Here is a 24,429-nt window from a genome sequence, read left to right as displayed (position 1 = left end):
AACCCGGCGCCTTCCAGCGTGCTTGCTCAGAGATTTGCGTCCCTGTTTGCGGACGCGTTCGCTCTAACCCTCCTCTCCCCCACCCCCGGCCTCGCCCGTAATCTCCGTTTCCTGGAGGGGGCTAAACCCAGCTTCCGCAGCCGAGAGGGAGTTTCTGCAGCTTTCGTGCCGTCTGCTAAGAGGCCTGGGTTCGGTTCTCCCTGCGGCCAGTGAGGCGTGCTTGTGTTCGCTCGCTCGTTAGCGCTCGTTAGCGCTCGCTGGAAGGCGCGCTGGATTCGCGCTACGCGCGCGGGACGGTGTTTCCGAGCGCAGCGTGGTGTGTCCGAGCGCGTTTCCGGTATCGCTCTCTCCCTCCCCGTGGAAACGGTGCGTTCTCGTCAGGACATTCTGAGAGACCGCCTCCCGTGGCCCCGCCCCTCCCCGGACTCTGGCCCCTCCCCTCCCTAATCCAAGCTGAGCGCTTGTTTTTGGAGGGAGCGGTGGGCGCAGTAGGAGCCCTCGCCGGTCGCGCGCGCACCCCTCACACCTGCTGGAAGCTTCCGCCACGGGCCAGACTGAATGAGCGCGGGGCAGGGAGGTCAGAAGTGTTTTGGCTGCGCGGTGCGGGGTTTTGTTGAGCCTCACAATGGAGCGGGGGAGGAGGGGGGGGGGGGGGGGTAACCCAACCATGGGAATGGGGCTGCGGAGTGGACCCCGCTGAGGGACGCGTCCGTCTGGCTTCCCAGGGACCCCTGTCAGGCTGGACGTGGAGGACCACCCATGCTTCTGCAGCGTGAACTGTCCAGGCCCCGCCCTGCGCTGCGTCAGCTCCTGCCCCGCCCCTCTGTTCTTCAGCTGAACCTAATCTTGTGCTTTCCTGCAAGCCCCGCCCCATCTCTCCCCCAAACCCCTCCCTGTCTCTCCATCAGACCCCGCCCCGTCTCTCCCCCAAACCCCTCCCCGTCTCTCCCCCAAACCCCTCCCTGTCTCTCCATCAGACCCCGCCCCGTCTCTCCCCCAAACCCCTCCCCGTCTCTCCATCAGACCCCGCCCCATCTCTCCCCCAAACCCCGCCCCGTCTCTCCCTCAGACCCCGCCCCGTCTCTCCCCCAAACCCCGCCCCATCTCTCCCTCAAACCCCTCCCCGTCTCTCCATCAGACCCCGCCCCATCTCTCCCCCAAACCCCGCCCCGTCTCTCCCTCAGACCCCGCCCCGTCTCTACCCCAAACCCCGCCTTGTCTCTCCCCCAATCCCCACCTTGTCTCTGCCCCAAACCCGCCTTGTCTCTCCCTCAGACCCCGCCCCGTCTCTCCCCCAAACCCCGCCCCGTCTCTCCCCCCAGGCCCGCCGCGTCTCTCCCCCAGGCCCGCCCCAGACCCGTGCAGCGCAGCTCGTTTGGTGCTGAGCGCACAGGCAGCGCAGTCAGACTGCTGAGCCTGACACATTTCATCTCCCGAGCCTTGCCTTCCCCCACCCCTCCTCCTGCTTCTCTCTCTCTCTCTCTCTCTGTGTGTGCCTCTGCCTAGCTCCCTCCCTCCCTCCCCCTCTCCTTCTGCTTCTCTCACACTCCTTTTTCACTCTTCCTCTCTGTATTCCTCCCTTCTCCCCGACTCTCTCTCTCCTCTCACTCCTTCCTCCCTGCTCTCTCTGCCTGCTTTCTCTCCTCTGCTCTCCCTTTCTCTCTCTTCCTCTCGTCTCTCTGTGTAAATCAGCTTTCACAGCGCTGTGCAGCGCGACCTTGTTTTGCGAAGCTGCAGTATTGCAGTATTCAGAGTCCGGGGCCGGTTTCCTGTTACTATTCTGGTCTCCGGGCCTGTTCTTCCTGTGCGCGTGTCTTATTCAGATTCCGGGGCCGGCCTGCCTGCCTGCCTGCCTGCCTCCCTCCCACTTTCCACTTCTGCTTGCTTGCTCATTCCCCTCCCTCCCTCCCTCCCTCTCGCTCGCTCGCTCGCTCTTTCCTTCTCCCCGCTCGGCGGCTGTTGAAAGCGGAATTCGGACGGGCCGTCGGCAGGAAGGCTGGCGGGTTCGCGGAGCCGGGTTTCGCGGGGAGAGGAATTTTCTCTCAGGGTTGTGATTGAGCGGGAACCCCGCCCACCTCGCTGAGCCCCACACAAAGGCTGAGGGGGGGGGTGGGTGGGCGGGGGGGTGGGGGGGAGTGCTGCAGCACTGCCTGCCTGCGCACGCTTCTCTACAGCGTTCCCCTGCCGCCCCTCCCACCGCCCCGCCGTCCCGTTCCAAACGCAGCGCCTGTCAGTGACACCGCGCTCCTCAGCGGCTCTCCTGCTCCTCTCCGGATGTGTAGCGAGGGGAGGGGGGTGGGTTTAGGACAGGTGCCCTCCCCTCCCCTCCCCCCCAGGGGGCCTTGCTATTGTGAGGCAAACAGACGGCCCACACACAGGCTCAAACACAGGCTCGTACACACACTTACACACAGCCTCACACAGTCCCTCAGCCTCTTCCCATTTGCAGTTGAGTGTGACTTGGTCCTGTCTTCTGCTGTTGGTTATTGATTTAACGGAAAATAGATTCTTAGCTACCTGAAATGGCTAAAAACGTGCCCCTTGCGAGCACGCCTGCGTTTGAAACTTTGCAATTTTCCTACAATGTTATAAACTTGGTGCGATGATGTCATCGGCGCCAGCGAGTGACCAAGCGGGCCGTTCCTCCAGAACCGAGCCCGCGGGGCGGAGGGAAGCGTCCTGGGCGCGCTCGGTTCCGTCTTCCAGAAATCTGGGAGCTGCCACGCCCCGTCCCGCATCAGAACGTGACCCACAGAACTTAACCCTGAATGGGATGGTCCTGAAACAGAATGGTGCTGAAATGGGAGGGTCCACTGTGAACCTGACCCAGTGACTGGGGAGAAGGTTTTGGTGAAGGGGCTGTTGGGGATTGTAGTCTTTGTGAGGGGGATCTGCCAGCGTGTCACCAGCTCTGCACGCTCATGTGAGAGACATGTATGTTTATATGTGTGTGCGTGTGTGTGAGGGATTGTGTGTGCCTTTGTGTGTCTGTTAGCGTGTTTATGATGCGTGTGTGTGATGCGGGTGCGTGGGTGGGTGGGTGTACACGTGTGTGTGTTTGTGTATGTGTGTGTGTAAGTGAGCGTGTGTGTTGCGTGTGAGTGTTTGTGTGTGCGTGTGTGCGAGAGCATGAATGCATGCGTGTTTCTGTGTGTGAGTGTGTGTGAGCGTGCGTGTTGCATGTATGTGAGAGCATTAATGCATGTGTGTGTGTGTGACCGTGTGTGTGTGTGTGACCGTGTGAGTGTGTGTGACCATGTGTGTGTGTGTGTGTGTGTGTGTGTGACCGTGTGTGTGTGCGTGTGTGTGTGTGTGTGTGTGTGTGTGTGTGTGTGTGTGTGTGTGTGTGTGTGTGTGTGTGACCGTGTATGTGTGTGTGTGTGTGACCGTGTGTGTGTGTGTGTGTGTGACCGTGTGTGTGTGTGTGTGTGTGTGTGTGTGTGTGTGACCATGTGTGTGTGTGTGACCGTGTGTGTGTGACCGTGTGTGTGTGCGTGAGAGGGAGCGCACTGCTGCAGGAGCACACACACTGTGGAGCAGTGCTGCTGAGCTGTGGGGCCCTGCCTCTCCTCTCTCCAGTGTGGGACAGGAGTGCCCCCTTATGGCCGAACGCGGCTCTGCACTCAGGCAGCTCGGGCCCCGCAGACCTGCCCCCCGCGCCGGGGAGGCTCTCCCTCTCACCTGCGCCTCTCTCGCCCCCGCCCGAGCGGCGCCTCTGCCCGCGGGCCCTTTAAAGAGCGCCACCCCGCCAGCGCTTCAGGCCCGCCAGCGCCCCGCCCCCCCCGTGCAGGAGGAGGTGTGAAAGCTTTATTTACTCCACAGCCCTGGGGGTGACGCTCTGTGAAAGCCCGACGGCTGGAGAGTGTGGAACTGTGGCAGCGCTGCCCGTTTGTCACGGGGAGGGTGTGAGACACGCTGGGGGAGAGAGAGAGGGAGGGAGGGAGAGAGAGAGAGAGGGGGAGAGAGAGAGAGGTGTGGGGGAAGGACCTTGCTGTTTGCTCTGTGGTGGACAGAGTGGTGAACCTCTACACGCTTGCAGGGTCAGGGAAACGCTGCTTTTTGTGTAATGCCCGTCCCGACACCGACCTCTCTTCCCCCCCCCGCTCTGTCCGCATCCATCGCATCGCTCGTTAGCGTCCCTAGCGGCGCCGTTTGACCTTTGACCCCGCGGCGCTGGCCGGGCAGGCTCCGAGCCGCTCCGCACTTCCTGCAACAATGACAGCGGGGCCCTTCAGACAGCGGCGTGACCCCACGGGCCCCGGGGGGGGGAGGGGGAGGGGAGGGGGAGGGGTCCGCTCTCATCTGATGTGTCAGCACGTGCGGAGCTAAACCTCCGTAACCATGGCAACCCCCCAGAGACGCATGGCTGTTGTCTCCCCTCCTCCCACGAGGAGATGAATGAGCGCGTGTGTGAGATTACACAGCAGGAAGCGACGGGGGGGAGGGAGGGCTGCCAGAGCGAGGCGGCCAGGTCGCGTGGAAATCCTGACCCTTATCCCTCTCTCTCTCTCTCTCGCTCGCTCTTTTTCAAAGATCCCGCTCTCCTTTTCCCCCACCTTTATTCAGGGGACTGGCGTTTCGGTGATTCAGGCCTGCTTTAGCAGCCTGATGGAAGCTTGTGTCCTGCGCTGTCAAAGCGCTCTATGACGCGCAGGCTGGAGAACAACCTTTCACGGGAAAGGAAGACCGCATCAGTAGGAAAGGCGAGGAGAAAATGTGAATTGAATACGGCGAAGTAGAAATCGCACGGGAGGCAGTTCGCCAGGCGACGTGGCGTTAGCGCGAACGTCTATTTGGAGGCGCGCCGTCCGCCATTTTGTGCCAGACCGTCGCGCGCCGTGTCGCCTGCTCTCCCGCCTCGGCCTCCCCCCGCGTCGGGGTCCGGGGTTTCTGGGAGTCCGGCGGCAGCGGGAACGCGGCCCCCCGTCCCGAGAATTCGGGGAGCGCTAAATTTGTCTCGGGTCCTGCGGGGTCTTGCATCCTTGTTCAGAGCCAGAAAACAGGAAGACGTGTCTGTTCTCATTCGGTTTCGTCACCAAGTTCAATGTTTTTTAATGTAGATTTTTTTGAAAGTAGACCTTAAAGTAGTTTTGCCAAGCTGGTGTTTTGGAGCGAGCAGTTTGAGCATCTCTGGGCATAACCGGTGGCTCTGAAGCCCCCCCCCCCCCCCCCCCCCGGCTCTATGCTGTGATGAGAGGTCTGTATTTGGTGAAAGGTCTAGCTGCCTCAGATATAATTACATTTCCTGGGGAGCTTGTGCAGTCAGCAGAACAGGCCCTGGTGCTGCTGTGCAATATTGAGCTGTGAAGAATCGATGACTGCAGAGTACGTGCTGGGACAGCGGTGTGTGTGTGTGTGTGCGTGTGTGTGTGCGTGTGTGTGTGTGTGTGTGTGTGTGCGCGTGTGTGTGTGTGTGTGGGGAGTCGTGACAGACAGGTTGAGTCACTGCAGGTTTGAAATGAGAGCCCCGCCCTGGCCCACATGCAGCGAGGCTTGCTCTGCTGTGTTCTGCTCTACTCTGTGCTGCTCTGCTCGTGCTGTTGTGTGCTGCTCTGTGCTGCTCTACTCTGTGCTGCTCTGCTCTCTGCTTGTGTTCTGCTGCTCTGCTCTGTGCTGCTCGCTGTTCTGTGCTGCTCTGCTCTGTTCTGCTGCTCTGTGCTGCTCTCTGCTCTGTGCTTCTCTGCTCTCTGCTCTGTGTTCTGCTGCTCTCCTCTCTGCTGTTCTGTGCTGCTCTGCTCTCTGCTGTTCTGTGCTGCTCTACTCTGCTGTTTTGTGATGTTCTCTGCTCTGTACTGTTGTGTGCTGCTCTCTGTTATGTTCTGTGGTGCTCTGCTCTGTGTTCTGCTGCTCTGTGCTGCTCTACTTTATGCTGCTCCTTACTGCTCTCTGCTCTGTGCTGCTCTCTGCTCTGTGCTGCACTGCTCTGTGCTGCACTGCTCTGTGCTGCTCTCTGCTCTGTGCTGCATTGCTCTGTACTGCTCTCTGCTCTGTGCTGCTCTCTGCTCTGGGCTGCACTGCTCTGTGCTGCTCTCTGCTCTGTGCTGCACTGCTCTGTACTGCTCTCTGCTCTGTGCTGCTCTGCTTTATGCTGCTCTGTACTGCTCTGTGCTGCTCTGCTCAGCTGGGCTGGCTGGCGGCTCTTCCGCTGCGTAAGGGGCTGGCAGCGGGACAGGGGAAGTGTGAATGGGGCTGCGCTCCCTGTCCCCCTGCTGGCCCTCCCTCTGGGGTTTCCTCCTCAGGTCACATCCCAAAAATAGCAGCTCCAGCCCCAGGGCCGCTGCCAGCCTCTGGCAAGAGTTTCCCTGGGAGTAGCTGGCCTCTGTCCAGCAGTGCGCACACACACACACACATACACACACACACACATACACATACGCGCACACACTCTCACACACACATACGCGCACACACACTCTCACACACACATACGCACACACACACGCACACACACATACGCGCACACACACACACACACGCACACACACACACAGACACACACACATACACACACACGCTCACACACACACATGCATACACGCACATACGTGCGCACGCACACACTCAGAAACCTCATAACATGCTTGCTTGCGAATACACACACGTGTGTGTGCACACGGCAGCCGTTCAGCCCTGCATAGCCGCTCAGACCTCTGATTGCGCTGCACGTGTCTGCAGCCGAGCTGCGGCTCACATAAGGAACAAATACGAGGCTTAATCTGCTCCAGCACTTCCGGAAACTTCCTGTTTTTTTAAAAATCCCGAGTTGTTAAAGCAAAGAAAACATTTCTTGCTTCCAGAATAAAACCGCTCCGACTTCTTGAGTTTCTGAACGTTTCTGCCAACTTCATTTGCTCCTAACCACGCTTTTTTTTAAGAGCGTCCAACTTTCTGTGCAGAACAGAAGAGGACAAGCTGAGTGCAGATATTTGCAGTTTGCTTGGCAGTGAAATGGTTCTCAAGGCTCGATATTCGATGTTTTCGTATTTCTACTCCCGGTCAAGTGCGTTTCAGTCTCATTTCACAGCAGGCGTTTCTCTGTCTGTCACGGTTCTATTGTTCAGTGCAAGGCCCTTCAAAACATGCACATGTATGTACAGGCTCCTGTGGTAAATAATGTCTCTCTCTCTCTCTCTCTCTCCCTCTCTACCCCTCTCTCTCCCTCCCCCTCTCTCCCCCCCTCTCTCTCTCTCTCTCCCTCTCTACCCCTCTCTCTCTCTCCCTCCCTCTCTCCCTCTCTCTCTCTCTCTCTCTCTCTCCCTCTCTACCCCGCTCTCTCTCTCCCCCCCTCTCCCCCTCCCTCTCTCTCTCTCTCTCTCTCTCTCTCCCCCTCTCTCTCCCTCTTTCCCCCTCTCTCTCTCTCTCCCTCCCTCTCTCCCTCTCTATCTCTCGCTCTCCCCCTCTCTCTCCCTCCCCCTCTCTCCCTCTCTCTCTCTCTCCCTCTCTACCCCTCTCTCTCCCTCTCTCTCTCTCTCTCTCTCTCAGGATCTGTCGGGCTCTATCGATGACCTGCCCACGGGCACAGAGGGCGCTCTGAGCCCGGGCGTGAGCACCTCGGGCGTGTCCAGCAGCCAGGGCGAGCAGAGCAACCCGGCGCAGTCGCCCTTCTCGCCCCACACCTCGCCCCACCTCCCGGGCATCCGCGGGCCCTCGCCCTCGCCCGTGGGGTCCCCCGCCAGCGTCACGCAGTCCCGCTCGGGCCCGCTGTCCCCCAACGCCGTGCCAGGTGGGCCCCCAACGCGTGCGCACGCACACACACGTGGCTGTGTTGAAATGAAGCTACCTCTAGACCGTGGGGAGATTCCCATTATCAGATTTAAAACAGAATGAAATTGTGGTCATCACTTTAACTGCTCAGAGGTTATTTATGCTGTTGAAAAAATGCTTATCTTCATAATTAGGGAGACAGAAGTAGCTGTGATTATGGCCTGATAACACAAAGTCAAACATCAAGAAAAATATCTCACCACAGCCAAATAACTAATAAGGTGTATTAATCAACGGTGCTGATTGCACCACTCTGTTACACCACTTCCCTCTCAAAAGGAGCACGTTTTTAAAACCCAATTGTTTTATCGAAAGCCGCTGGGATCACTTCACTAAGTTTGTGAAATGCATTTATTGCAAACATGTTTATTGACGAAACAATTAAGAAGAGATGCACTGCGTAGCTGCACGGTTGCGTTCCTGTTTGTAAGGCTAATCGGTCTTTCACGGACATTCATTTTTGCTCCTTACGGACGGGCTGCCGTAGCTTAAGCTGCCAGCGGGTTAGCTGGCCGACTCTAAATAAACGTCTAAACGTCTATCAGATAAATTATGGGGCCACTGAGTTTGGCTACGCAGCTCAGAACGGTGGCTAGTGAAAGCACCGCCCCCTGCTGGCCGAGGGCGTTAGCGTGGCCGTGACTGGGGCCTGGAGCCCCGAGGCTGGCCTCCCTTAGCTCTGGAAAGGCCTGGAGCTGCACGCAGCCCTTTGGCCTCAGTTCACCCCAGCTGCAGGTCTGACGGTAGGGCGCCTCCCTTCTGTCTCCCAGGAAACCAGATGCCCCCCAGGCCCCCGAGCGTGCAGTCGGACGGAGTCCTGCACACGTCCATGAGCCAGTCCGCCATGGGCCAGGACCGAGGTGAGCTCTCTGCCCCGCCCGCGAGCGTCCCGCGAGCCTCTGCTCCCAGCGCACTGCTCTCCCAGATCCACCTGCTTCTTTCATATTTTCTAACAAATGTACCTTGGAAGCAAATAACTGCTGAAGCAAATGAAATTTTGTCCAGCTCTCTCGGTCTCGCAGAATGGTTGTTCCAGTAGGCCCTACTGATTCATTGAAGCTGGAATGGAGCCTAGATCATTGGACACATCTCTCTTTCTCACTCTCTTTCTCTCTCTCTCTCTCTCTCTCTCTCTCTCTCTCTCTCTCCCCCCCCCCCGCAGTGTTCATGCGTAACCCTCAGATGACCCCGTACGGCTCCCCCCAGCCTGGCTCCGCCTTATCTCCTCGCCAGTCCTCAGGAGGCCAGATGCATGCTGGGATGGGGCCTTATCAGCAGAACAACTCCATGGGCAACTACGGGCCCCAGGCCGGCCAGTACGGGCCCCAAGGTGAGCTCGGCGGGCCCCGGCGCCGCGGCTCTGGAACAGCTTCAGAAGCAGCTCTGTTTACGCCCGGAGCTCCTTCAGAGAGTCTCCACCTCTTTCCCGGCTGCTTCACCGTTTCAGACGAAGCCTTTCAACTAGAAGTCTTTGAAGCTCACAGTTAATATGAGCGTGTCTTCATCGATATGCGCATGTGGTGTGTCTCTATATGCATACGTGTCATATAAACACACATGTGTATGTAAGAGACTAAGTATTTCCTTAAAGGTCTAGTTCAGTGGTTCTTAACCTTGTTGGAGGCACCGAACCCCACCAGTTTCATATGCTCATTCACCGAACCCTTCTTTAACTAACTGCAGACTAGACTGAGGGGTGGACCTCTGCGGCGGAGGCTCCACCGAACCCCTGAGACCGACTCACCGAACCCCTAGGGTTCGACCGAACCCAGGTTAAGAACCACTGGTCTAGTTAAAACGTCTGTCTGCCATCCAAGCAGTCAGTTTAAATACTGCTCTAGTGTTTTGGCGTTTGGGTATTGCCGTACTTGCACACATTAGGCTGTTTTAATTGGTGTAAATGAAAATGAATGGATTGAGTGGTGTAATGGAGGGTGATGTGGAGAAGGGTGTGGTGTAATGGATGGTGACGGAGGGGGGTGTGGTGTAATGGAGGGTGATGTGGAGAAGGGTGTGATTGATGGGTTTTGGGCTGTCCTCACTGGTTACCCTGGCCCCCCCTCCTGCAGGGTACCCCCGGCAGCCCAGCTACAGCAGCATGCCCAACGCCAGCTACCCCGGGCCGGGCATGGCCGGCGCCATGAACCCCATGTCCGGGCAGGCAGGGGGGCCGCCGTACTCCGGGATGCCCCCGGGCCGGATGGGGCCCGGTCAGATGGGCGCGCGCCCCTACGGGCCCAACATGGGCCCCAACATGGGGCCGAACATGGGCCCCAACATGGGCAACATGCCCCCTCAGGTGGGCTCGGGGATGTGCCCTCCCCCGGGCAGCATGAGCAGGAAGGCCCAGGAGGCCGCCGCCGCCGCCATGCAGCACGCCTCCACCAACTCCATGCACAGCAGGTACTGCGCTCCGCCCCCTCGCCCCGCCCCCTCACTCCCGCTCCGCCCCCTCGCTCCGCCTCCACGTCTGCGTCTGTCTCTGCGTCTGTCTCTGCGTCTGTCTGTGCAGTCCTCCCCAGTCCCTGTGTTTGAGTTAGCCCGTGTCTGTGCTTCTCTGTGTGTCTGTGATTCTCCCTGTGTCTGTGATTCTCCCTTTGTCTGTGATTCTCCCTTTGTCTGTGATTCTCCCTGTGTCTGTGATTGCTCCTGTGTCTGTGTTATCCATGCCTTTATGGTTCTCCGTTTCTCTGGCTCTGGCTGTTTCTCTGACTTGGGAGTCTTCCTTTGTCTGTGATCTTCTCTCCTGGTATTTGTAGTCCTCAGCTGTGTGTGTGGTTTTCCTGCGATGCTCCCCCCGGCTGTAACTCTCCTCGGCTCTCTCCTGCCTTAAAGGTGGATCGGCAGCGGCCAGGCTAGACCAGGCCAGCAGAGACAGGAAGTGATGTAGTGAGTGAGTCAGAGGAAGGGGCAGGAGAACGCAGGGCTGAGGTAGATGTGCAGAGCAGAGGAAGCAGAGCTGGTCAGGCCTCAGGGACTGAAGGTGTGCTGTAGGACTAGGCCGGTCTGAGACCCTGCATATCATCTCTAACGCTGGCCGTGGCTTTATGATGGAGAGGGTCTCTCGTGCCCCTCAGGCCTCCTGGGTACCCGATGGCGCAGGGCATGATGGGAGCTGGCGCCCCCTATGCGCCAACCATGAACAGCATGCCAGGCATGATGACCCCGCAGGGAGGGCCTTACCCCATGGCCAACAACACTGCGGGTGAGTACTGACTGAGCCTGGCCACCGCTGCGTGGACCACACACACACACACACATGCACACACGCACATGCACACGCAGGCACATCCCCGCACATACACACACACACACACACACACAGGCACATCCCTGAACGTGCACACACAGACACACACACACACACACAGGCACATCCCCGCACATACACACACACACACACACACACGCAGGCACATCCCTGAACGTGCACACAGACACGACCACACACGCGTACACACAGACTCCCACACTCAGGCACGTACCCCGCATGCACACACACACACACAGGCACATCCCTGCACGTGCACACACAGACACGATCACACACGCATGCACACAGGCACACACCCACACACACATATACACACGTTCATTTTTTCTATATATATATACATTATAGATATGTGTGTATTATTATTATTTTTGGCTATTAACATTTGATGTATGCATTAGTTTCCCTGGTTACAGTAATTCTGCTGATATGCATATTTATGAAAACTGAAGGCCACTGAGAATCTACTGAAGCCAGTAAAGTAATGGCTGATATCCACTTCCGTCGCTCCTGTTCATCCCCCCTGTCCCTCTCCCGTCCTCTCTCTGTCCCAGGCATGTGTCCAGGTCCGGAGTTCGCCCAGGACGTGAAATTAAACCTGGCCCAAAAGATGAACAACAAAACAGACGGGACCCCCAAACCCGAATCCAAAAAGGTACGTCCGGTCGCTTCAACGCCCCGGAAGTAGTAGCGACCGCCGCGGGGGTCACAGTACGACCCGGTCAGCGCGCTCTGCGTCAGCACCAGCGCGTGCGTCAGATTAACCCAGAGTCCCCGGACTAACCCCGCCTCCCTCCCTCCCTCCCTTCCTGCGCAGAAGTCCAACTCTTCCACCACCACCAACGAGAAGATCACGCGCCTGTACGAGCTGGGCCCCGAGCCGGAGAGGAAGATGTGGGTGGACCGCTACCTGGCCTTCGCCGAGGAGAAAGCCATGGGCATGACCAACCTGCCCGCCGTGGGCCGCAAGCCGCTCGACCTCTTCCGCCTCTACGTGTCCGTCAAGGAGATCGGCGGCCTCACGCAGGTGGGCTGGGCCAATCGCAGGCCCCCGCGCCGGACAGTTACTTTTTTCCGAATATTTAGATTTACTTTCTTTACATTTCGATTATGTGTCGTGACAAGGGGGGTTTATCCAGACCTGAAGCATGACATTAAAGATTAAAGCACTTAAAATTATAAAGATACAGTGGCCATAACAGGCCAATTTTCCCGAAAAACCACCTTGTGCCTGAAATTGTATGAGTAGCCATGCGATAGGTCCCCTCCCACATGGGGGCGGGGTCTCGCGGGCTTGTCAGTGCTACAGTGTTTCAGGCCCATATGAGGGCTACATTGTTAACCGCAGAAGGCACAATTACTGGAGGAAGCCTGACACCGTGCCAAGTCGAGCAGCGACCTGCTCTCTGACTGGGATCTATTGATCCAGCCTGGTAACCCCAACGCTTGTGAAGGATGTTTTTGTGCTGTAAATGCAGACAGGGCTTTTTATCGCCGCCGCTGTCATCAGTAAAGGCTGTCAGCCCGGTCAGCCCGCTGTGAGTCGTGGGATGGGCGGGGCCTCTGGTGGTAACGCTGCGCCTCCCCCCTCCCCCCGTGTCTGCAGGTCAACAAGAACAAGAAGTGGCGGGAGCTGGCGACCAACCTGAACGTGGGCACGTCCAGCAGCGCGGCCAGCTCGCTCAAGAAGCAGTACATCCAGTGTCTGTACGCCTTCGAGTGCAAGATCGAGCGCGGCGAGGACCCGCCCCCCGACATCTTCACCACCGACGCCAAAAAGAACCAGCCCAAGGTCCAGCCCCCGTCCCCGGGTCAGTGCCGCCACTCCGGCCCCAGGCTTCGGGCCTGGTCCGTCTCCGCCGCCTCCTTCCTTCCTTCTGCTGTTTCTGTGTAAATGTACCGGCCCCTGCGCTTTATGCCCTGACACGTTTCCCCGCCGCGGGCCCCGGGCGCCGGGGCTTCCTGCGGCGGAGGTGTTATTTATCTTTCCCCGCCCCCTCTCCCTGCCTCCGCTCCTGTTTAGCGCCTCTGTACCGCGCGGCGGAAGGCGCGGTGCTAATGTGCTCGTTTGCCGCCGCTAACGGGCGCCGCCGCTGCTGGGCGTGTGAAACGGCTCCGCGCGGCTAACGGGAAAGCGCCGCGCGCCGGTTGGGCTCCGTGTGACGGCGACGGCGGCCGTGGCGCCTCGGTGATACTGGGCTTAGAGAGTCGTTGGTGTGGGTTTATGGTCCAACTGTGGTGTTTCTGCCTCCATTTTTTGATTTAGTCACGGTCTCTTAGTCTTTTGACTAAAATGCATTTTAGTTTTAGTCATGCTTTAGTTATACAATCTTCATTAATTTTAGTCAAGACAAAAATGACTAAAATCATATTTTAGTCAAAATTTAAAAAATATTTTAGTCACATTTTAGTTCTTAATTTTTTAGATTTTAGAACTTAATTTTTTGTCACATTTAATGCCCTGCCCCCAGTAAATGCCATGGCTATAAAATACTTTATATGTAACATGCTCAAAGATTTGTGACTGCACATCAGTTGTGACATTGCATGTCCCTTTTGCATGAGTGAACACTGCATCTGCATGCAGCAATGCCCAGCTGCAGTGTGAATGTCACTGTCACAAAGCACCTTTACTTTTCTGAAGACAATAAAGGCATTAAAGAATAATATTAAACACAAATTAGTTTTTTTCAAAAAGCCACAGCGTTTGTTGATTGAACTTAATTATATATTATATTACAGGTAATTGGACAATTTAACTGCGGAACCTCATAGCTTTTGTTGATTAAACTTTGTTGATTTACATAAATGTAATTATATATTATATTATAGGTAATTGGACGATGTGACTGCATGCATTTGTTGTGGCATAACATTTTATTTGAACAGAAGCCATTATCGCTATCCGACCTGAGTAAACTGCATGTGTGTGTGGTCTTTGCCGTGGATATTCTCCAAATGTCAGTGTAGAGAATGAAGAGTACGTGTATCCACAATCTTACATAATATTGATAAAACATGCAGTTTTGCATTGCGAGTACAAAGTGTTCACATCTTTGATTTTGGCAAAGGTCGCCTTCTCCCACTGAGGGGTAGCGAAAGCGAGAGGGCAAAGCACATGGCCAATGGGATGAGCGCACAGGGTCCACACAGTCATCATGGGAGTTGTAGTATCATGTAGTATCACCACGAATAGACTGAACTATGTCAGATGCTTTTTGTAAACTACAATATTAACTTTTTTGTAGAAAATGCTGCCAAATGGTCACCGGCCAAAAGAGGCTAGTAAGAGTGAACAAGTTACGCGCCACTGCCAAATTCTGCACTCATTTGGCCGGTGGCAGGTGTTAATGTCAAGACCTGCTTCTTATACATTTATGCGTGTAACAAAGCACCTGCAACAAAAAACATCTGGGTCTGTTTTCCTTCCTCATTTTAAAATGCAAAACTTAATTGGTCATCGTCGTCGTTCCAAAAAGGCATTTTCGTCACGTTATTGTCTTCGCCACCGTGGACGAAATATATAGTCATAATTTTAGGTGATGAAAACAACGCTGTGGTCCCCTTTAAGACCGCGGCCGGCCTTGTGACAGGCTGTTCTCCGGCCTTGGGGGGGTCTGTGCTGTGCTGGGGGTCTGTGCTGTGCTGGGGGCGTCTGTGCTCGCTGCTGGCCGGGGCACTTCTGCTTGGTGAGAACGTTGGCGGCTTTGGGTCGTCTTAACTCATCATTGTGAATGGCGTGCTGGCCGGGTTAATTTGTCACTTCTTCATTTCGTGGATGACATTATTCTTTGAACGATGCATTAAAATGACACGCACTTATTATATAAAATCAGTGAGCATTAGCATTAAAATTTAGATTGATTGTTTTTAAAAAGGGCTGCAGAAACAAACTAAAAGTGAGCCAAGAAAAGAATTGCCAGTGAAGCGCTGAACGTATTCAGTCATTTTGTTTGTCTTCGCTCGTGTTGTGACGGTACCTTGCTGCCTGACCTCCTTCAGCACGTCAGAGATCTTTGCCGTAACGTGAACCCGACGGGCTGATTTTGTCTGACTCGTGGAGCGAAATGAAATACGGGAAAGCGTGATGAAGCCGCCGGTCCGGGCGAGTCCACGCTGCCTGATTGAAGAGCCCCTCGTCTTCCTTCCGGCTCTCTCAGGCTTTGCGAACTTTGAAAGCAGTCCTTCAGACGTCCTTCAATTCCACGCGGTTTGGGGGGGACGTGACGCGCAGCCAGTGGAGTGGGCGGGGGGTTTCCGAGGCAACCCCCCCCCCCCCACGCACCCCCCACCCCCCCTCGCTCCCCCCACCCCCCGCGGCGCGCCAGCGTGGGGTCGACCCGGCCCGTGAGCTGTCACGCGGGGAGCAGGGGGATCTCCGGTGATGTAACGCGTGTCCGCGGGCCAGTCCTGCCAGCGGGGTCCGGGGGGAGCGGGGAGGGGGTGGGGGGACGGGGTGGGGGGCAAGTCTGCTCACAGAAATCCCCACAGCTTTCTTCTGAGCTGAAAATGATGAATGGGAGGGGGAGGGGAGGCGTAAAGACGCCAGCACCCGCCCCCTAGCCCACCCCTCCCCCCACTCCCCACCCCCCCTTCCTCTCGCTGTCTCTCTCTCTCTCTCTCTCTTGGCTCAGCCCCCCTCCCTTCCCTGACGGAGGGAAATCCCTGCCCGGGAGAGGGGCGGGGCAGTTTGTGTGGAGAGCTGAAATGTGAATAAGTGTGACCTGCCATTGACCCCTGCCAGTGTGCAACTTAATGAATGGAAGGCTTGAGTCATCAGACACCACATGCTAACAGTGAGAAGTCCTGATGCGCGCGCGCTCACACACGGACACACAGGACACACACACCACACACCACGCACACACACACACACACACACACACACTGAAATGCACACACAGGACACACACACCACGCACGCACACACACACACACGCAGGATCGCTCTGACAGGGCACACATTAATCTGACTGCAGGCTGAAACCAGAGGAGAGTCTCCTTATTGGTGCGTCCAGACTGGGGTGAACTAAAGGATAAGTTTTATGTGGAGATCACAGAGCTTCTCAGCATTGCCACACTGCACAATGGAGCTTTTAGGAATGCTGCTCATGTACAAATTTGGTAAACTTCAAGTGGAAGATTTTTAATTATTTAAGGGTTTAAAACTTAAACATCCATATGAAGTAGCTTCTTGGGTGTTAATGCTGTAATTAAGGGTCTCAGAAAATGCTAATGCATTTAGCTTGTTGGGAGATTAAATGTTAGTCCAACCAAAATGCAGGTAGACCCTCAGCCAGAAGGCAGATTGGTAACAATATTCCCTGAGTGAAGAAAGTAACTTGTTTTTAAACCGCATAAGCCCCTAGTTTTCAGTCAGAATACTACCATGGTCAAAAATAGCTTGAAATGGAAAATATGGCAGTAGATTAATGAGATGATGAAGAAGGAAAAAAAAAATGAACTGCGGTCACAATGAGGTGTTAAAAATGCATAGGGCTACGGAAACGAAGGGGCTTATGGGAGTTGGAGTCCAAAAAACGAACCTTGCGGATTGTTTAAAAGTGCTTTAGATGATGATGATGATAATAGTAATAATGTATCATTTACATCTCTCACCCTAGAGAAAACAATAAACGTTTACTGCGCTCATTATTTAAACAGTAACTGATTAACATCCCCGGGAGCGTTGGAGGAGCTGTTAACGCAGCGTTTAGGATTGGCAGTGCTAGGCGGCGCTGCTCATCTGGGTCCGCCAGACTGAAGCAAGGCCGTGTTCAGGCCTCGGTCTCTGCTGGCTCGTTAAGCGCGCGTTCGTTAAGTTCGTTTGGCCCTGTGTGTTGGGCTGGTCCTCTCTCGGTGCCGTTCTTACTTTGCGCCGCTCCTCACCTTCGTTAAATGACAGACGTGCTTCTGGTCCCTGTTCTCTCCCCCACAGCCCTCATTCGTGTTGATTATGCTGAGACGTTGTTCAGTAGGAGCGTGTGTTTAGAGCTGTTTCTGCGTTCTTTCCCGGCTTACACTTCAGTGGGTTGTCATGAGTGACTCTGAGCAATGACTTGACGTGTGGTTTATTGGGAAAAGCCTGCCGCTTGCGCTTATTTTGTGGCCTGTAGTTGGCCCCGTCTGTCTTTTGTTTCCGTTCCCGATCTCTGGCAAGTTTGTGTGCCTGTCATTGTACCTGTCTGTTTATTCATGTGTGTCTCTGAGTTTGATGTGTATGCCTTTGACTGTAGTTATATAGGTGTCCACCTGTGAGTGAATATCGGTGTGTGAGCGGGTGTCACTGTTTTCGATGTGTGCGTGAGTGTGAGCACACGTGTGTGGCTCACTGTGTCTGTCTCTGTGCTTTGTTCTCCAGCGGGATCTGGGTCTCTGCAAGGGCCCCAGACCCCCCAGTCCACCACCAGCTCCATGGCTGAGGGGGGGGACCTGAAACCCCCCACCCCGGCTTCCACCCCACACAGCCAGATGCCCCCCATGCCTGGGGTCAGGTATGTCCTTTATGCACTCCCCCATCTCTCTCTCTTCTTTCTTTTTCTCTTTCCCTCTTTCCCTCCACCCTTTCTCTCCCCCTCCATCTTGCTCCAGACTGTTTGCTGTTTGACTGTTCTGACACTCTGTCCTATCCTATAGACCCTCAGGTTCAGCCCTGTGCTGTAAGCTCTGTGCTGTAGGCCCTGTGCTCTGGTGTTCCTGTGCCCTGTGCTGTAGTTTAACTGAGATGTGGTTGTACCCCCTCCTCCTCCTCTCTCAGGAACAGTGTGGTGAGTCTGCAGGACCCCTTTGCTGACGGCAGTGACCCCGCCTTCCCCAGGAGGAACTCCATGACCCCCAACTCGGGCTACCAGCCCGGGATGGGCACCCCGGACACCATGGGGCGCATGGGCCCCTACGAGCCCAACAAGGACCCCTTCAGCGCCATGCGGAAAGGTGAGCGGGAGGGCGGGCTTGCTGGGTGGGTGTGGACGGGCCAGGTGGGTGGGGCCTGGTCTGGTGGGCAGGGCTGAGGGTGGTGGGTGGGGCTAGGTCTGGTGGGCAGGGCTGGGGGTGGTGGGTGGGGCTGGGTCTGGTGGACAGGGCGGGGGGTGGTGGGTGGGGCCTGGTCTGGTGGGTGGGGCTGGGTCTGGGTCTGGTGGGCAGGGCTGGGTCTGGTGGGCAGGGCCTTGTCAGCCGCGAGGTCTCACCCCTGCGTTCGTCTCCACAGCGGGGGAGCAGTTCATGCCCCCCGGCCAGGGCTCCAGCGGCGGGATGGGGGACCAGTACAGCCGCGGGCCGCCGGGCGCCATCGGCACCATGCCGCTCGGACAGAGGCCGCAGTACCCCTACGGACCAGGCTACGACCGGAGGTAAGGCCGCCGCGCCGTGCGGGGGGGAATGGGGGGCTACTACCTCACGGGTGAACGTTCAGGCCATCGGCTCATCTGACCCGCCCTCCTCCCCCGGCACTGTGTGCCTCTCAGGCAGGAGCCCGGGATGGGCCCGGACGGCACCATGGGCCCCGGAGCGCCGCAGCCCAACATGATGCCCTCCAGCGCCGACACGGGGATGTACTCGCCAAACCGCTGCCCCCCACAGCAACAGAGGTGAGCCCGCGGGGCGGGGTACGCTAGAATGGGTTTCACTTTTAGGCTTAGGGCCGGACTTTCCCCGTCCTGTTTGCACCCCGTAACCTCTCAGAGCTCTGCTGGGTTCTGCGAGCATCGTCCGCCCCTCCCCGCGTCCGCGGCGCGGTTCTTTCCGCGCTCCCTTCGCCCGGCGGAGAGCGTGTCATCCAGACGCTCGCCGGGCTAATCCATGAGACTGCATGAATTCACTGATTAGAGCGAGTCGTTAGGCGTCTGTCCAATATTCCCATGCTGGGTCTTCGCAGGCACGATTCCTATGGTAATCAGTACCCTGGCCAAGGAGCTCCCCCTGGTGGCCCATACCCCAATCAGCAGTCTGGAATGTACCCACAACAACAGTCTGTGAGTATCCACAGCAGCCGACCAATGAATCTGACCAGCTGGTTTTTTACCTTTGATTCAACTATGGGCTTAAATAGCTTTCAAATACTGTCATCAAAAATAGCGTAGTTGTAAATGACTAAAGTAAAGCATGTTTGAATGTACCGCTGTGATTTACCTAATCTGATGATAACGATTAGCACATGATTAAAGTGTGGTGTTGTGAAGCTAGCATGGGGCTCTCTCTCTCTCTCTCTGCAGAACTACAAGCGGCCAGTAGATGGCGGCTACGGTCCTCCGGCGAAGCGGCACGAGGGCGAGATGTACAACGTGCCCTTCAGCGGGCAGCAGCAGGCCCCCCCGCCGACCGCCCCCCAGGCCCAGCAGGACATGTACAACCAGTACGGCGCCTACCCCAGCTCGGACCGCCGGCCCGCCGGCCCCCAGGGCCAGTTCCCCTTCCCCTTCGGGCGGGACCGGCCCCAGAGCTCCGGGGGCCACAACGCCCAGCCCTCCATGCCCCCGCAGATGATGGGCAGCCCCATGCAGTCGGCCCCCGAGGGGCCCCAGGGCGGCATGTGGCAGGGCCGCAGCGAGATGGGCTACCCGGGCTACCCCAACAGGCAGGGCCCGGGCGTGGCCGCCCAGGGGCCCGGCTACCACGGCATGAGCCGCTCCGAGGAGATGATGCCGGCCGACCAGCGCATGAACCACGAGGGCCAGTGGCCGGGCCACCTGGGCCAGCGGCAGCCGCCCTACGGGCCGGCGGGCCCGGCTCCGCCCATGACCCGCCCCCTGCAGCCCAGCTACCAGTCCCCGCAGTCCATGCAGAACCACATTCCGCAGGTGTCCAGCCCCGCCCCCATGCCCCGCCCCATGGAGAGCCGCACGTCGCCCAGCAAGTCGCCCTACATGCACTCGGGCATCAAGATGCAGAAGGCGGGGCCCCCCGTGCCGGCCTCGCACATCGCCCAGGCGCCCGTGCAGTCGCCGCTCATCCGCCGCGACGTGGCCTTCCCGCCGGGCTCCGTGGAGGCCACCCAGCCCGTCCTCAAGCCCCGCCGACGCCTCACCATGAAGGACATCGGTACGGCCCCGCCCCCGCCGACCCGCGCTGACCGTCACGCACACCGCCACGCACCGTCACGCGCCGGCACGCGCTGTCAGGCCTCGCGCCGCTAACGCCGCTGCCTTTCCCTCCCTTCCCGTTTCCGCAGGGGCGCCCGAGGCCTGGAGGGTGATGATGTCGCTGAAGTCGGGCCTCCTGGCCGAGAGCACCTGGGCTCTGGACACCATCAACATCCTGCTGTACGACGACAGCAGCATTTCCACCTTCAGCCTCTGCCAGGTGAGTGGCTCTGCGGGCCTGGTGAGCGCACTGCTGAATGTGTTTGTTAAATGGACTGCATTTATATAGCGCTTTTATCCAAAGCGCTTTACAATTGATGCCTCTCATTCGCCAGAGCAGTTAGGGGTTAGGTGTCTTGCTCAGGGACACTTCGACACGCCCAGGGCGGGGTTTGAACCGGCAACCCTCCGACTGCCAGACAATCTTACCTCCTGAGCTATGTCGCCCTGTTTGCGTGTCTGTGTTTCATGCACTCTGCCGGTCTGTTGTGCTGACGCTTGTCCCCGGCTCCGCCCCGCAGCTGCCCGGCTTCCTGGAGCTGGTGGTGGAGTACTTCCGCCGCTGCCTCATCGAGATCTTCGGCATCCTGAAGGAGTACGAGGTGGGCGACCCCGGCCAGAGGACCCTGCTGGACCCCAACGCCCTGGACCGGGCGGACGAGGACGAGCAGGACGAGCCGGAGGTGGAGGACATGGACGAGGACGAGGAGGAGGATGAGGAGGAGGACGAGGATCAGAGCGAGGGCCCCGAGCAGCAGCAGCAGCAGCAGCAGAGGACGCCGGCGACCGCGCCTCAGACGGCGGTGAAGAAGGAGGGCGGGGACGAGACGCAGGGCGAGAGCGGCGAGGAGAAGGCGGTGCCGAAGAAAGAGGAGGAGGAGGAGGAGGAGGAGGAGAAGGAGGCGGGGTCAGAGCCCAGCTCGGCAGGCCCCTCCCAGGACCCGGGGACCCCCCAGGAGAAGCCCAAGCAGGCCAGCAAGTTCGACAAGCTCCCCATCAAGGTGGTGCGGAAGAAGGACCCCTTCGTGGTGGGCTGCTCCGGCAAGCTGGGCCGGCCGCAGGAGTTCGACAGCGGCCTGGTCCACTGGAGCATCGGCGGGGGGGACACCACCGAGCACATCCAGACCCACTTCGAGAGCCGGGCCGACCTGCTGCAGGCCCGCCAGCGGCCGCCCGCCGCCCCACCCGCCCGGAAGAAGGCCCCCGCCGCCGAGGCCGAGACGGAAGGCGCCGAGAAGGCCGGCGCCGCCAGCGCCGAGAAGAAGGAGGAGGAGGAGGAGGAGGAGGAGAAGGCCGCCCCCCGGGCCCCCGACCCCCCGCCGCCGGAGACGGGCGCGGCGGGCGCCGGCCTCACGGCCACCGTGGACGACGTGCTGTCGGCCCGCCCCGGATCGGTCACCGAGGAGGCGGTGCGCGGCTCGGCGGCCGACGGCTTCCAGGAGAACGGCAAGTTCCTGTTCGGCATCGGCCCGGCGGCGCAGAGCCGGCGCAACATCAAGATCCTGGAGGACGAGCCGCACAGCAAGGACGAGGCGCCGCTCAGCACGCTGTCCGACTGGCAGGACGCGCTGGCCCGCCGCTGCGTCTGCGTCTCCAACATCGTGCGCAGCCTGTCCTTCGTCCCCGGCAACGACCCCGAGATGTCCAAGCACCCGGGCCTCCTGCTGCTCCTGGGCCGCCTCATCCTGCTGCACCACCGGCACCCCGAGCGCAAGCAGGCCCCGCTCACCTACGAGAAGGAGGAGGAGGAGGAGCGGGGCGTGGCCGGCCACAGGGACGAGTGGTGGTGGGACTGCCTGGAGCTCCTGCGCGAGAACAGCCTGGTCACCCTGGCCAACATCTCGGGCCAGCTGGACCTGTCCATCTACCCCGAGAGCATCTGCCTCCCCCTGCTGGACGGGCTGCTGCACTGGGCCGTCTGCCCCTCCGCCGAGGCCCTGGACCCCTTCCCCACGCTGGGGGCCAACGGCTCGCTCTCGCCCCAGAGACTGGTCCTGGAGACCCTGAGCAAGCTGAGCATCCAGGACAACAACGTGGACCTCATCCTGGCCACGCCGCCCTTCAGCCGGCTGGAGAAGCTGTACGGCACGCTGGTGCGGCTGGTGGGCGAGCGCAAGGTGCCGGTGTGCCGCGAGATGGCCGTGGTGCTGCTGGCCAACCTGGCGCAGGGCGACAGCCTGGCGGCGCGCGCCATCGCCGTGCAGAAGGGCAGCGTGGGCAACCTGCTGGGCTTCCTGGAGGACAGCCTGGCCGCCACGCAGTTCCAGCAGAGCCAGAGCTCCCTGCTGCACCTGCAGGCGCACTTTGAGCCCACCAGCGTGGACATGATGCGGCGGGCGGCGCGCGCCCTGCACGCCATGGCCAAGGTGGAGGAGAACCACTCGGAGTTCACGCTGTACGAGTCGCGGCTACTGGACATTTCCGTGTCCCCCCTCATGAACTCGCTGGTGTCCCACGTGATCTGTGACGTACTCTACCTGATCGGCCAGTCATGACAGCCGGGGGGGACGCCTCGGCCGCTCTCCGTTCCCGCGCCCGCCGCCCCGCCCTCCCCGCCCCCGGCCCCGCCCCCTCCCGTTTTCTTTGCGCGCCCGCCGTCGCGCGCGAGTGGAGGAAGCTAAGAGCAAAACCGACTGTTTTTTGTCCTTTTTTTTTTATTTATGCAAAAAACACCTCTTGATTCCACTGTCCGACCCCCCCTTTCGCCCCTGCTTCTCACTAAAGGAAGGATCTCATGAAGGAGCGATGGATCTAAGACAAACAGGGGGGGAGGGGGTTAAAAAAACGAATGATAAAAACAAACGACGAGAAAAGGAAGCGGGGAAAAAAGAAAACGGTGAAAACTAGCGTGGATAAAGACGAACGGATCGGGGGCGCCGGCCTTGGGGAGTGTGCTGCCTAACGGGAAGGACTTTTTTAATAAAAATGAAAAAATTAATGAAAAAAAAAACACAAAAAAAATAGAAAAACAAAAACTGTAACCAAAGTTGCTGTCTCGTTTACAGTGAGTTTGGGGGATACGTGCGCCCCCCCCTCTCCTCGTGGGGGGGGGGGGGAGGGGCCGCACGGAGAATACAATTTTATGGTTCATATTTGGAGGCTAACCAGACTTCTGGACTCTTGTGTGGTATAATTGCTGTAACTTGGATGCTCTATATTCTGCCCTACAAGAACCAGGTTATCGGCTGTGAACAGATGTCTTTAAATGGGAGGCCCGTGCAGTAGATTGTAGGACTTTTTTCTGTACTGTACACCTTAAACAAAACTGTAACCATACTGTAATAATACTGTTTCACACTGAGAAACGCTGGCTCCGCAGCAGAATTGTAGTTTTTAAAAATGTTTTTAGTTAATGTTGAAGAGAGAAAAAAAAGGCTTTCCCCCCAAAGTATTGTGGACCTACAACACCCTGACCTCTTCTCTTTAACCCTCGATTGTATGAATTGACCCTTAAAGACATCACCTCTTAGGACTGGTTCTCAACTTTAGACGCAGTCTCGGCTGCAGTGTATATATGACATTGTACATTACACTCTCTTTCGCTCTCTCGCTCCTTCTCAAAACTTCTGAAGCTCCTCACCCTTTTTATCTTTAATCATTCAAAGGTTACTACACGACTTCACTTCCATGCATCGAAGCCCCGCCCTGCATCGAGCCCCGCCCCACGATAATTTAACCCCTCCTCCCTCCCTGCGCCAGCCCCTCCCCCTCCTCCCACCCCCCTGCCGGTGAGATGCGCAGCTGGAGCTGTGTGCGCAGACAGCTGCTGTCCCCCCCTCCACTCAGGCAGATCACGTTTTTCGTTCCCTTCAGATAAAGGTGTGGAGAACAAGACTAAAGAAAAACCTCTTCCAAGTTCGATTTCAGCTCCTTATACGACGAAACAAAAACCCAGATGAAGAAACACAAATTGAGATTTTTTTTTTTTTTTTCCAGTGATATGGATTCTGCATATTTGTATTTCAGACGATGTAGCTAAAAAAACTTGATGTAAATTCCTCTTTTTTTCCTTTTTTGGCTTAATGAATATCATTTATTCAGTATGAAATCTTTATACTATATGTTCCACGTGTTAAGAATAAATGTACATTAAATCTTCGTAAGACGTTTGTGATGGTTTTATTCATTTGGTCGAAGGCCACGATGTCGACGCTTTCCCGCCGTACGCCCTGTGATTTTTAGCGCCTGCGTAAGTGGCTTTGGAGGATCAGCGCTTTCTGGGATAATGCGAGTCGCGACTGGCCCTCGGGTTCTGGCTCGGTCTCATTGACCCACATTACAGTTCATTTAACCTGAAATGCCTTCATTCGGACG

The 24,429-nt window shown here is 57.5% G+C and overlaps 1 protein-coding gene across 1 annotated transcript in view; it reads left to right on the top strand.

Moving 5' to 3' along the window:
• Positions 1-24,224, top strand: part of arid1ab (AT rich interactive domain 1Ab (SWI-like)) — a 55,427-nt gene extending 31,203 nt beyond the window's left edge. Inside the window, exons 5-20 of the mRNA XM_035429011.1 lie at positions 7,483-7,723; positions 8,535-8,624; positions 8,927-9,094; positions 9,834-10,167; positions 10,842-10,969; positions 11,593-11,693; positions 11,856-12,065; positions 12,645-12,849; positions 17,400-17,532; positions 17,796-17,971; positions 18,246-18,387; positions 18,502-18,624; positions 18,912-19,008; positions 19,249-20,074; positions 20,205-20,335; positions 20,637-24,224. Of these exons, the coding sequence (XP_035284902.1) occupies positions 7,483-7,723; positions 8,535-8,624; positions 8,927-9,094; positions 9,834-10,167; positions 10,842-10,969; positions 11,593-11,693; positions 11,856-12,065; positions 12,645-12,849; positions 17,400-17,532; positions 17,796-17,971; positions 18,246-18,387; positions 18,502-18,624; positions 18,912-19,008; positions 19,249-20,074; positions 20,205-20,335; positions 20,637-22,610 (5,079 nt within the window). The 3' untranslated portion in view covers positions 22,611-24,224. The remainder of the gene's footprint in view (positions 1-7,482; positions 7,724-8,534; positions 8,625-8,926; positions 9,095-9,833; positions 10,168-10,841; positions 10,970-11,592; positions 11,694-11,855; positions 12,066-12,644; positions 12,850-17,399; positions 17,533-17,795; positions 17,972-18,245; positions 18,388-18,501; positions 18,625-18,911; positions 19,009-19,248; positions 20,075-20,204; positions 20,336-20,636) is intronic.
• The last annotated feature ends 205 nt before the right edge of the window (positions 24,225-24,429 follow it).

The sequence above is a fragment of the Anguilla anguilla genome, chromosome 8, assembly GCF_013347855.1.
Source record: "Anguilla anguilla isolate fAngAng1 chromosome 8, fAngAng1.pri, whole genome shotgun sequence".
In the NCBI taxonomy this organism is placed as follows: Eukaryota; Metazoa; Chordata; class Actinopteri; order Anguilliformes; family Anguillidae; genus Anguilla; species Anguilla anguilla.
This window is presented reverse-complemented; position numbering and strand designations above follow the sequence as displayed.